This window comes from Helobdella robusta (assembly GCF_000326865.2).
Source record: "Helobdella robusta unplaced genomic scaffold HELROscaffold_17, whole genome shotgun sequence".
In the NCBI taxonomy this organism is placed as follows: Eukaryota; Metazoa; Annelida; class Clitellata; order Rhynchobdellida; family Glossiphoniidae; genus Helobdella; species Helobdella robusta.
The window spans coordinates 2,771,765-2,785,562 of NW_008703942.1; the positions used below are offsets into that span (position 1 = coordinate 2,771,765).

Sequence of the window (13,798 nt, forward strand, 5' to 3'; positions counted from 1 at the left end):
ATAATTTGATGCTGATGATTTCACAAACAAAGTTGTGAAATAATTTGATGCTGATGATTTTAATGGTTACAAAGTTACATTAAACATGATTAAAGACAGGCAGACAAAGGAAGAAAACAATAAAAACAACTTTCTGTTGTTTTTATTGTTGTTGTTAGAAGTGTAACCAGTGTAACCAGCAGTGTAACCAGTGGTGTCACAAACGTTGTTCAAAAATAATTGGTACTTTATCTAAAGTGTCCAATTTTGTTTGTCCTGCTTGCATCAATTGGAAATAGCACTGTTTTTGAAGCCATTAAAATAGAGAGAGTCACATTGTTTCAATATCTAGGGGATGTTCTGGATTGTACTGGAAGCATCTTCTTGCCTCTATATTGATGCGGCGTGACATCCCACTACCACTACGATCAAGACTTTATAAATCTGTGATACGTCTGGTGTTGTTATATGGTGCAGAAACATGGCCAATGACAACCAAACTAGAACAACAACTTCAACGAACCAACATGAAAATGCTCCGATGGATGCAACGAATTAGTCTGAAGGACCACATCAAATCTACCGAAATCCTGCGTCGTGCTGGTTTAGATGATATAAAGGACGAATGCCGGCAACACCGTCTGCGGTGGTTTGGTCATGTCAAACGAAGTGGAAACAGTGCCATAACTTCTCTTGCAGATGTTGAAGTACCTGGCACACGTCCCAAGGCCGTCCAAAGAAGTCCTGGTCACAAACAATCGAGCAAGACATGAAAGCTCTAAATTTAAATGATATGGATACAACTGATCGTCTAATTTGGCGCAAAAAGTTGATGGCAAAGAAAACAACGTCCTACCTCGGGAAACCGGGTCTCTGGACGCAAAACGAAGATTGATTGATTAATTGTTTTTGGTCAAACTTTCCCTGTTATCAAGATCTCACATAACAAAATTGCTGTATATAATGCATATTTGTGAAATTTGATGTTTGTAGCATGAAGCGTGGGACTCCAACATCCAACAACTAAGCACATCCAACCAACTGCATACATGTGCATGATGATAATAATAACATCTCTTATTTCGTTAATGAGAGGTGGCAAGTGAAAGATAACACGCACGCACATGTTGTTGAAATTAATGATCATTTTCATTGGACTTAGTGTTTAACCTTTTATAAAAATTCCTAGATGTTAAAATGTATTCAGAATTTTTAAGTTTAAAAAAACTGCAAAAATGTTTAAAGTTGGCTAAAAAGATTGTTGTTTTCAAATTTTTAATGGATGTACTTGTTTCTTACTTTTTTTAATTAGTCTAACTTTACAATTTTAAAACTGGCATGCACATTAGCTCACACATATAAGAAAATGCACACATATGTTCTCATAAACAACTCACACATACACATGGTCTTAAATAGACATACACAGGCAAACAAGCAACCACACACACTCACACACACATGCAAGCACAAAAATAATTACACAGAGGCACCTCTTAATGAGAGTTACAGCGAATCACAGACGAAATTGAAGAAGTTCTACATGTCTTGCATGGACCCGAAGGAAGAGATTGAGAAGATTGGTTCGAAGCCTGTGGTTTACATGATGCAGAAGATGGGTGGATGGTCTGTCTCTGATATTGCTGGCAAGTAAGTGATTCACTCTTTCTTTCTTTTTATTCATTCATTCAACTGACTTGATCATATTTAATTGTCATAATGGTGATGCATTGACGGTTGAGCTGATGGTTGGGTGTTAATACAACAAATATCAATGAAGGAATTTGTAATTAAAAATGTTTTCAATACATTAAGTCTTCTTGTGGTTTTCATTATAAATTCTCCTCTGACTTACATTTTGCATTAGTTTTTTGATTTTTTTCAACTTCCTAGAATTTGAATGTTGATATGATCTTAATAATACTTGTTAATTATTATGAATGTAACTAAAAGAATACAATTATTTTATTGCATAAATAATGAAAATGGTAAATGAAAATAAATGAGCACACGTGGCAAAATTAAGCGGCCTTTATGTTTGAGGGTGATGATTTGTGAGAACAGGAGAAAAATATTTACTGATAATGAATAGCATGTTGTTATTGGCTGTTTATCTGTTCCATCATCTTTAACTAAGTGATACTTTTAAAACAATTTTCTCCAAATGTTTTAACGTTGACGCTGGCAACCACTATGAAGATGAGAGGATTGATGAATTGTTACAATGTACTCTTTTTTTTTTATGTTGTTCGCTTTCATGTTCACTTGTCTATTGATATTTTTCGTTGTTTTCCTTCATGTTCACTTCTTTGTTCATACTTTTAACTTTCATATTCTTTTAGTAAGTGGAAGCATTTGATGTTCTGCCAACCATATCAAATCATCTTTCTGTTTTTGAAACTCTTAATTTTTTTTAGCAATTACAAACTGAATGTGCTCTGAATAACAAAATGCTAATGTCGGTGAAGATGATAATATTCAGTTGTGCAAAAAATGTTGATTCAAATACTTTGTTGTTTTTCATTTTGACAACTTGTTGATGGGTTAGTTTCATTTTCTACTATCAAAAAATGCAGTCTAATTTTGAGGATTCTGTAGATATTTATGGGCTGATAATAATGCTAAAAAAACTTGTATTGCAAATAACAATACAGGCTTTTGAATGTATTGCAATACTATTGTGTGTTTTAAACGTTGCCATGTGAAGCGTAACTGATATTTTATCTGTAACATTGCATCCCTTAGTTAATATACAACATGTGAATGATTGAAACGATAAATTGTTTGAATTGTCAAATTTAAAAGATGCCAAAATTATTGCAGATGCCAAAATTATTGCAGATGCCAAAGCCCAATTCTAAAAGAAAAGTATCTCCATACAATTTTCCGCGGTACCTCTATATTATAACAACCCTATATATCATGCATTATATATGATTATTTATTTATATATATATATATATATATATATATATATATATATGTATTGCAGCAATAAGGTGCAGAAACAACTGCAAACATTAGAGAAATAATGTTTACATTGAGACGTATGTAATGTAAATGTGATGGTTAGTATGAAGTAACACTGGTTGATGGGGTGTTTAATTGTTAAGAACATCATTGCCACACTATCATTGTGATGATTACCTTGCTATAGATTTAGGCATGCAAATATGCTCACGTCTTAGAAAAAAATTCAAACTTATTTATGTCAACATGTGATTATTTCATGTCCTTACCCTCAAATGAGTGTTGTAGACTCTTGTCTGACGTGATCAAACACATGAATGGGAATATGGAAATATATATTTTTCTTAGCGTTATGTTATGTTGTTGTAATGAAGCCATAATGTTGCTGTAATGGAGTGTTTATGCAATGCCATGTTGAAGTGATGGGATGTAAGGTGATGTCGAATTAATGAAATGCTGACGTTGATGTAATTTTGATGTCACTGTTATTAATGTTAATGTTATGTAAATGTTATAACGTTATAATGTTATTTTAATGTAATGTAACATTGGTTAATGTTGTTGATGTAATGTAGCGTAATTTTAATGCCATCACATCAAGGTGGAATGAGTCGGACTGGGATTTTATGAGAAGTACGGAGCTGGCTATGGATAATGGCATCCCAATCTTCTTCTCGCTATCCGTTTCAGAGGATGAAAAGGATTCTAACAAAAACATTCTCAGAGTCTGTTTCATTCATGGATGGTGGGATGAATAGATGGATTGTATGGTCGATGGATGACTAGGTGAACGAATGGATTAATCACTGGATGGATGGATTAATTAATAGATGGATTGCTAGATGGTGGATGAATAAATGGATGGAATAGGATATTCATGATATGTGATGTCTCCCATGAGTTAAGTTGAGAAGTGAAAATAAATTCTGATTGTGAAGATGATGAAAGTGGAGGATGCTGATAATGATTATATTTCTTACGTTGAATCTCTTTTATAATCATAATCACCATCATTTTTAATATCGTTCTCATCATTTACGTCATCATCCTCCTCATCATCATCATCACTGTCGCCATCATTACCATCAACGCCAGGTGGAGCAACAAGGTTTCAATATAAATAGAGATTTCTATCTCAATAAATCTATTGATAATGATAAGGTATTTTGTATCTTGTAATCATTTTTTTATTCATTCATTTATTGTTTTTTTTTCATCCACTCATTGAATGATTGAAGAACTAATGAAATGAATGAATGAATGAATGAAGGAATGATCAAATAAATGAATGAGTGAATAAATGAGTAAATTAATCAATAAAAAAAATGAAAGCAATAATTACAAACAATTCTATCATTTGTATTGTTATTTTTGTCATATTATCGACTTTATCATTACCGCATTCTTCATAATCATCATCATCAAGATCACCACCGTCATCATCATTATCATCATCACAACCGCGATCACGTGACAGCTGATGTCAGCTTATTTGAAGTACATGACGTCACTTAGCGTGCTGATGGGCGGGGAGGAGAACGAGACGAGGGAGTTGATGAGGGAACTTCTGCTCTTCGAAATGGATCTGGCCGAGGTTCAGTTAGTTGGTGAGGGTGACGACGATGATGATGATGATGATTAGGATGTTGATGATGATAATGATTGTGATGAGGATGATGATGATAATAAGAGCGACCATGATGATGATTGTGATGATGAGGGTGAAGGTGATGATGAGGATTAGGATAATGAGGATGATGATTGTGAGTCTTCTGATCTGCCTCCTCACAGCTAACAACAATGTTTCCAAGTGGTGCTAATGACATTTAATAATGTTGTTGTCGTTGTTGATCTGAAGTGGATGGTAATTATTCAAGAATAATGATGGCTGAGATTTCGTTGGAAGACCCCATGTTCGGCATAATAATGATAATAATTTTGCTGTGATGACGTCGATGATGACGACAAAGATTATAAAAATTGGGTTGAATTAGGATGAGTGATTATAATGTAAACAAAATAAAACATTGGCAACCAATTTAAGATCTGTTTTGTTGTATAAATGCTCTATTTTGTCCGTGACACCATCTTGATTTCTGTTTCTCTCATCTTCGTCTTCATCATCACCATCGTGTTGATTGAAGGGGGCATTAAAATACGTAGGACATGCTCTAGTCACATTTTTATATCTTTAGTTCGTTTAACATTTTCGTCTATTTGTAAACTTTCATAACGTTCCATGTGGTTTATGCCGATGGTAGGCTAGCTGGAAGAATTGTATGTTTGAAGTACCACTGTCTTATCGAACCTCTTTCATGATGACCTGGTTTGAATGCACTCGGATACCTGACTGCCAACTGCCAATCTATAAAGTGTATAGTGCATTTCCTCACGCGTGCACTCAGTTCAAGCCTGCTTGCTTTACCATTTTCTTAGCTGCCAAATTTACTATTGAAATTTTACGGGGTGAATTTATTTTTAAACGCTGTCATATGTGGCAGCAGTGTATCATCAGCACATACGACAAATTGTTGCCGTGTGTTGCGTGGATCCGTGCGCTGTTTTTTGTAGTTGGTTGATTGATATCTTTGAGAGGAATATTAAAAAATAATAACTTACGGAAAGAACAACTTGATCGATCGATCACCCAGATAACAACTCCGTATGAAGAACGTCGGGATGATGAGAAGATGTACAACAAGCAGAACATTACCTACCTTCAAGAAATTGCTCCATTTGTTAGTGCATGACAATTAGGATTTGATGATGTATTTGTAATCATTATTGTTCTTCTCATCATCTTCACATCAACCTCATCCTATCATCAGATTAATTGGTTGGATTACATAAATGGAAGATTTTCCAAGGTGAACATAACAATAAATGAAAGTGAGCCCATCATTGTTCCCTACCCAGAGTACTTCGTCAAGCTCAACACTCTGATTAACAACACCTTACATAAGGAAAATGGCAAAAGGTTGGTTGGTCAGTCGGTCGGTCGGTTAGCTGGCCCGCTGGTTGATTGTTTGAATAAAGGAATGAATGGTGGAATTATCTATCTGCAGTTTGAATGCCAATGAAGTTTTCTATAAAATGATAGTAAATTAAGTAGATTGATTGAAGAAAAAGCCGATGGATTGACACAAACACAATAACATACACATGCACAGGATGCTGCAGAACTACATAGTCTGGAATGTGATGGAATTCTATTCACAGTACCTCAACAAACCATTCAGAAAAGTTAGGAAGGATTTCAGGGATGTGCTTACAGGTAGGGTTCGATTATCTATCTAGCGGTTCTTCTCTCTCTTCTACTTTAATTCCTACAAGATTGATATGTTACTCATTGCTCGTGATCGTTGATTCCCATTATATACCACAACGGCACCTGTCGTGAACATCGTCCTAATTAATTAGCAAGCTGTCATATTGCTGATGTCGTGCATTCATTTATGTCTTCACAAACTTCTATCACGGTGCATCACGATGTGTTTTGTTGTTGTCAGGCTGATACCGTTGTCATTGTCGTTTTGTTGTAATGTGTTGTTGGAGCTGGAGTGTGATCTTGCATGACGTCATTGATCACATGACTTCACTGATCTCATGTCCTCACATTACATTGAATCGTTCATGCAGGTGTGGTAGGTGAGAGAGAGAAGTGGAGAAACTGCGTGTACGAGAGTGAGAGCATCATGGGCTTCGTGCTTTCCACCCAGTACATTCAGGAGGAATTCAACGAAGGCAGTAGAACTTCTGTGAGTTGTTCATTTGGCTTACCGTTGATTGGGTAGTTTGATTTCATAAAATACGAAAAAAATATTTATGATCACGTTAAATGTTGTGCCATACAAGAGTGATGACATCAACCCGCCACAACCACCACTACCATCACCAATCAGGCAGTGGAGATGGTGAAGTACATCAGGAAAGCATTCATCGACAACCTACCTAACCTGGCCTGGATGGATGAAGCAACGAGGAAGGCTGCCATTGATAAAGTGGGCTCCTGTTTTGTTGCTTCTGTAGAATTTTTGTCGTCGTCGTCGTGAAGGTTGTCGCGGCGTTCCCTCCTACCACTTTTTCCGTCGACACGCTCGTCGTCGCCGCTGTCCTCGCTGCGACGGCAATCGTCGACACGGTAGGGTCGGTGTCGGTCATCGGCGCCGTGGCGATTGTACACGCCACCGGCCGCTTGATACCACACACCTTCGCCTCTTCACGCGGGCGGTCGCTTCCCTGGCCGGGACTCGCCGGTCTACACTATCTTGTACAGACCTCAGGGTCGGAATATATGGGCCGGGCGAAAAAGATGTTTCGCCCTTCTTGCTGGGCGTACGGACCGACCTTTCCGCACGCTCGCAAGTCTTCCCTCAAGCGTTGGTTCATTTCTTTATTATTATTTTATTTATTAAAACAGAAACAATATTACGGATGAACCTTTATTATCAACTATATTCGACAACGATCAATAAAATTAAATTAACTAGTTCAATAACCAGATCATACAATAATCCAGAATAATCAACCGTTCAAGCTGCTTGCATAATTTATGCGCCTGTCTTTGTTCACCATCGAAAAGTGTACCAAAGTTCGCCATTGGTTGTTAACCATTACCAGATTTTGCATAGCCTGTAAAAGTGTGTCACGTGATGAATATTCAAATCGTTCAGCAGCATCACGTGCACATCGTGCATGCGCTTTTCTTTGTCCGCAAACCATAATTGAGCCCAAGTCCAGTTGAATTGTATCTGACCACCAAAACAATGAAAACAACGACTGCCACCATAATCACCAGATTTTACACTTCTTTAAGCATGGGCTGTTGAAATTGCTGTGATGGCTGAGTGCTTAAGGGATAAAAATGTTTCTTCTGGCAGATCAGTGAAAGTTCTTGGTCAGATTTTTTTTCATCATAGTTCCGCGTTACGTACTGTCTCGTGGTTCAAGTGTTTTCATGCTCCAACTTTCGGGAAATATATATATATAATTTTCAATCAGGCAGAGGCAGTTGTCGAGAAGATCGGCTTCCCTGAGTTCGTGCTCAACACCACGGAGTTGGATATCAAGTATGCCGAGTTGGACATTCACGAAGACCAGTACTTCCTGAACTGCTACAAAACACTCATCAACGGCATGAACACTGGCCTCGCTAAGCTGAGGAAGGACAATGATAAGATGAGGTTCGATGGATGGATGGATGGATGGATGGATGGATGGATGGATGGATGGATGGATGGATGGATTGAAAACAATTTATCGACGAAAGAATGATTTGTATCAAACTTGAAGCAGACACATTGCACTGCATACACACACACACAGACAAATGCACACTGCACAGTAGACGTAGACACGAAAAACATGAGCATGCAAATTCATACACGCATGCGCAGGTACATACACACGTACTTACAAACAAGCGGGCAAACAAACATACAAACAAACGAACGAACAAACAAACACACAGTTGGTCAATGACTCCACAAACCGTTAATGCTTATTACACACCCAACAAAAATGAGATCGTCTTCCCGGCCGGCATACTTCAACTACCCTTCTACCATAAAGACTACCCCAAGTTTGTGATGATGATAAGGATGATGGTGGTCGTCGTGGTGGTGATGATGATGATAGTGGTGGTGGTGGTGGATAGGATGTAGATGATGATAGTGATGGTAATGGCGATGATGGTGATGTTTGAATGATTAGAATGATGAAAATGGTGATAATGAAAATAGTAATGTGACTCTTTTGAGGGGATAGGGAATACTATTGACGATAAAAATATCAATAATAATAAATAAAGGTCGTTGAACTTCGGTGCTATGGGTGTAATTATGGGCCATGAACTCACTCATGGATTTGACGATCAAGGTTTTGTTTATTCTTTCATTCATTCATTCATTCTTCTTCTTTCATTCAACATCATCATCACCAACAATATCATCATAATCATCATCACCATCTTCTTCCTCATCATCGCCACTACTAGGTAGAAGATATGACAAGACAGGTATCATGAGAATGTGGTGGAATGAGAAGATTATTGAGGTGAATATTCTAACCTAACTACCTACTACCTACCTACCTACTTACCTACCTACCCACCTACCTACCTACCTACCTGCCTTAAATATTTCTAAACCATGCAACTGCAAAATTGTTAGTAAAATTGTGCATGAATGGCATTAAGCTATCGTTAGTTTAGCCAATATTTCAAACGGTGCACCATCATTTTAAGATGATACTGCATACATTATGTTAATTTAACAACAAATTAACATATGGTTATAACCATCGTTGGTGATAACTTTGTGTGTACGTCAACATCATTCAAATTTATCACAGTTATTCCAGGAAAGAACTCAGTGCTTGGTTGATCAATATTCCAACTATTCAATTAATGGAGACAATGTATGTTCTGTTGTTGCTGTTGTTTACTGTTTTGTATGTTTTTGTATGTAGTTGAATATAGCTGTGTGAGCTGTATGTTGTTCAATATTGTTGTCCAAGGACGTTGTTGTGTTGTATGTTAAGAATGTTCTATGTATGTTGAATGTATGTTAAAAATTGTTGCTATGTTATGTATGTTGTTGTGTGGTGGTTGTCGTTGTTTGCATGTTGTAGGTGTACTGTTGAGACTTGTATGTTTGTTTATTGTGTGGTACTTTTTTATTGCTTTTGTACTTTTCCCTGTGTTTTCACATTTTGTTTGTTTTATTTTATTATTTAAAAACATATTTCAGCACTAATATTGTTGTTATTTATTTACTGTTTTGGTAGATCACCTAGCATTGTATCATTCCAAATATTCACTCGTAAGCAAGCAAATGTACACAAATAAACTAACTTATACACACACACACACTGGCGTTACCCATAAACAAACTGGCACTCACACAACAACAACAACACACACACACACACAACAACAACAACAACACACACCACACAACAAAAACACACACACCACACAACAACAACAACACATACCACACAACAACAACAGCAACAATTCAAACACACAACAACCCACCCGCCATGCATGGACTAAAAAGTTGAAAGGTAAGATGACATTAGGAGAGAACATAGCAGACAACGGAGGATTGAAGTCAGCTTACTACGCATACGAGCAGTACATTGCCGACAGGACGAACATTGATCCACAACTTCCTGGCGTTCCTTACAACAGCAAACAACTTTTCTTCATTTCATTTGCACAGGTCTGTTCATTTTCTGACGTCATCTTAACAGCAGTTTTTAACATTTTCTTAAGTTCGTAATATTATATTGAGATTTTTTTCCTCGTTTCGAAATTGTGTTTGAACGTGTCAATGTTTTCTAATTAGTTGTGTTCGATCAATATTTTGTCACTGTTATCTGATTCCCCACCATCACAATGGAAGGTCTGGTGTGCAAATTCGAATGCAGCAGATGTTAAGAACAGCATCATGATCGATACTCACAGTCCTCCAAGGTACTTACTTCACTGTTGTCACTGTTTGTTTAGCTGTCCGTCTGTCTTTTTCTGTTTGTTTTTCTGGCTGTCTGGTTGCGCGTTTGTCTGATTGCGTGATTGTCTGATTGTATTCTGTCTTTCTGATTGAATCCTGTCTGAATGTGAATCTGTCTGGCTGTGTGGCTGCTCGTCTGCCTGTCTGTCGGTTTTTTTCCATATTTTTATGTAGTCATTATTATTTTAATTGTGAACGTAATTATTATTAATGTTAATGATGCCGATGAAATGAACGTAGATTCAGAGTCATCGGATCGGTGACGAACTTTCCAGAGTTCGCCAAACAGTTCAACTGCCCTGCAGGTTCGCCCATGAACCCGCTGAAGAAGTGCGAGGTCTGGTGAGGAATGAGGCATATCATTATCATGACCGCTGGTGAACATAATTTAAGATGATGATGGTGGTGATGGTGATGATGATGATTATTGTGAAGTCATATGTAGTTACTATACTATCTAGCATCGAATTTTATTTTCATTTTGTGAGGTCATTCATTCTAGAATCGTTAACTAACCAGCTTAACAAGCGTGGCGACACTCGTTACCGAATAAACTCTGCATTTAATGATGCTACTATTTATTGGTTGTTTAAGGTGCAATACGTCCGTCGGCCCAGTTAGCCTGTTCATTCATTATTATGAACCGTTCTCTCGGTTTTCATTTCCTTTTTATTCACAATTTGTTGTTAGCGTTATTATTTATTTTGTTGTTTTCATTATTGTCCTTGTCTATGTATTTAATTCAGTTTTAGATGTATTTCTGTTCTATACTCGCATTAAGATGTTAACTTCTTTCATTCAGTCATTCGTTCTTCACTTCTTAGCAACCTGATCATTTTTCAGTTGCATTACTTAATCATGTTTTTTTTATGCCTATACTAACCAGGCATTTGTTGGTGACAACGATGATTAAGTATATATATATATGTGTGTGTGTGTGTGTGTGAATGTGTGTGAGTGAATGTGTGTGCGTGCTTGGGTGTTTGTGCGTGCTTGCTTTATTCCTATATATTTAATTATGAATGAGAGATCTTGTCTTTATTGCACATTTTAATCAAATTTAATGCATCAAAAAATTTAACATTTAAAAATTATACAATTTTATTTCGTTTTTCTATTCTGTTTCTTTTTTTCAATTTTGATTTAGAATCGGTGTTGATGTGTTGTGATTTTATAACAATCTGCATTGAGTTCGTTAGCATCTTTCGTGTTTATCAGTCTGTACGTTTTGCAGTTGCATATTTATAGCATATATTCTATGAGATATTTAGGTTTTTATTTATACATATTTCTCCTTTTGAAGCATGTTAAGTTGCGTTCTAACTACTCAAAGATATTTTTGTAATTCGTACAACTAAACTTTCATTTGTTTCAGTAGCGTGTCATCCGTTCCGCGCTATGCTATATTCGCATCTGCAAACATTTCATACGTCATACCCTTGTTTTTATTTAAGCAATTATATCGTGTTCATCCTTTATTTACCTTGATAGTGATTATTATTTAAATATTATTTTGTATGATATATTTTTATGTAATTTATCTGAACAAATTTTATACCGTGTAATAATAATCTTTTGTTTATGTTTATGGTTTATGTAAGTTTATGGTATAGTGTATTAAGTTTTGACAGAAAAAGCACGAAACTCTAAAATAATTACCGAAAGAAATGTTACTCATATTTCGTTCGCTTTTATTTACGATTGACTAAGCCATACATACTTGGGTTCTGTTCAATCAAATAGCTCCCACTAGATTTATTACTACAACGGTGAATTTTTGCTATGGTTGTTATGAACGATCTTATTGCTTATTATTATTATTAATGTTATTATTATTATTGTTATAGATTATAATAATAATAACAGCATTGAATTGTTATTATTGGTTGTAATATTATTATTCCTTCTATGTATAACAATTGTTTTTGATATTGTTAGTGGATGAATACTTTTAAATGATAGCTTTGATATATAAACGTTAGTTAAGTTGTCAGGAGAGATACATATTAGCTTCATGTTTCTATAACAATCATATATATGTATAAAGCTATATATACTTAAATTACATGTCGTCAATTGATTTTAATCTTGCTTACAATTCCTATTTTTATTTAGCGTGTCAGATCGTGATTACGTATATTATATTATATTTAATTTTCTAGTGATTATGACCATTATCTATATATCAAAACATTATTTAGCAGAGGATAATTATGTGTGCGTGTGTGAGTCCATGTGTGAGTCCGTGTGTTTACCTTATGTGAACAACTTTAACTTTTATACCAATGATGAAGTATTATGTTTTAACAACAATGAACGTTTATTATGAATGATATTTCAACGTTTGCCTGTTCCTGTGGTCATTGCGTAACATTGATTCGAATGATTTTTTATATTTCTAATCTAATTTCACAATTAATGAAAATAAATTATATACGTTAAATTCCGTTATAAAATTGTATTAATACACCATAACTTTTAGGACCTGATGCGATGGTGTGGGTATTAAAGATTATAATTAGGAAAGGAGCCAGTCATTAGAGGTCAAGTTAAAATGCGGATAGCAGCTATCATTCTGATTCTATAAACTAGGTTCACTGTTCAGGTAGGTTCACTGTGTGACAAATTTACTTTTTTTGGTTCCTGGACCCAGCAAAGAGTGTGATTTTATAATACATTAGGTCTTTTCTGTAATGAAAAACTTTGCTTTTGTAATTACAAAATGTTTGAGGTTTTTAATTACCTATATAACATTGAATATCTTTTTTTTTAAAAAAATTGACAATTTGCTGCAGGCACTGTGAAACAGGACCAGGCGCTCTCAACCTCTGAACCATCACCTTGTCCAAATCTACCAAAATTTTTGTAATTTGCCGAAACTAAGTAACTATTTATTTGGATATCTTTTAATTTTTAGAGGACGTCGCATTTTGTTTTATTTATGCCCTTCCTCTTTTTGGCGAAATGAACTCCCTTCGCGTTTGCGATGCATTTTCTACAGTCGAATACAAACTACTGAACTACTAGTACAGTTCCATCAAACCACTTTGTATCACTAATTATGCCAACTGAAATGTCCATTCACAATGAAAAGTATGTAGGCTGGCTATTGCACATCTCTCGCGTCACGACAGGGTCATGAATTTCTGGACTTCGAAATGTGACTGGTGCGTAGGAAGATTAGGGATGCACCATAGTTCGGCTCCGGCCAAAATCCGGTTTTTTCAAATCCGGTCGGTGGCCGGATTTAAGCGTCTACCAACATTTTAAAATGTTATAAATAGAAAAAAATTTATTGAATTCAATTAATTTTATGTCAATAAGTTAAAGGC

General features: G+C 35.8%; 1 protein-coding gene across 1 annotated transcript in view; it reads left to right on the top strand.

Annotated features, from left to right (window-relative positions):
* HELRODRAFT_110566 (hypothetical protein) overlaps positions 1-10,812 on the top strand; it is a gene marked incomplete at its 3' end in the record, with an annotated part of 13,155 nt that extends 2,343 nt beyond the window's left edge. Inside the window, exons 4-20 of the mRNA XM_009016101.1 lie at positions 1,467-1,629; positions 3,551-3,674; positions 4,045-4,110; positions 4,427-4,543; positions 5,601-5,687; positions 5,778-5,926; positions 6,120-6,223; positions 6,589-6,707; positions 6,852-6,950; positions 7,951-8,132; positions 8,420-8,530; positions 8,759-8,826; positions 8,945-9,003; positions 9,301-9,366; positions 10,011-10,175; positions 10,359-10,429; positions 10,707-10,812. Of these exons, the coding sequence (XP_009014349.1) occupies positions 1,467-1,629; positions 3,551-3,674; positions 4,045-4,110; positions 4,427-4,543; positions 5,601-5,687; positions 5,778-5,926; positions 6,120-6,223; positions 6,589-6,707; positions 6,852-6,950; positions 7,951-8,132; positions 8,420-8,530; positions 8,759-8,826; positions 8,945-9,003; positions 9,301-9,366; positions 10,011-10,175; positions 10,359-10,429; positions 10,707-10,812 (1,856 nt within the window). The remainder of the gene's footprint in view (positions 1-1,466; positions 1,630-3,550; positions 3,675-4,044; positions 4,111-4,426; positions 4,544-5,600; positions 5,688-5,777; positions 5,927-6,119; positions 6,224-6,588; positions 6,708-6,851; positions 6,951-7,950; positions 8,133-8,419; positions 8,531-8,758; positions 8,827-8,944; positions 9,004-9,300; positions 9,367-10,010; positions 10,176-10,358; positions 10,430-10,706) is intronic.
* Between the last annotated feature and the right edge of the window lie 2,986 nt (positions 10,813-13,798).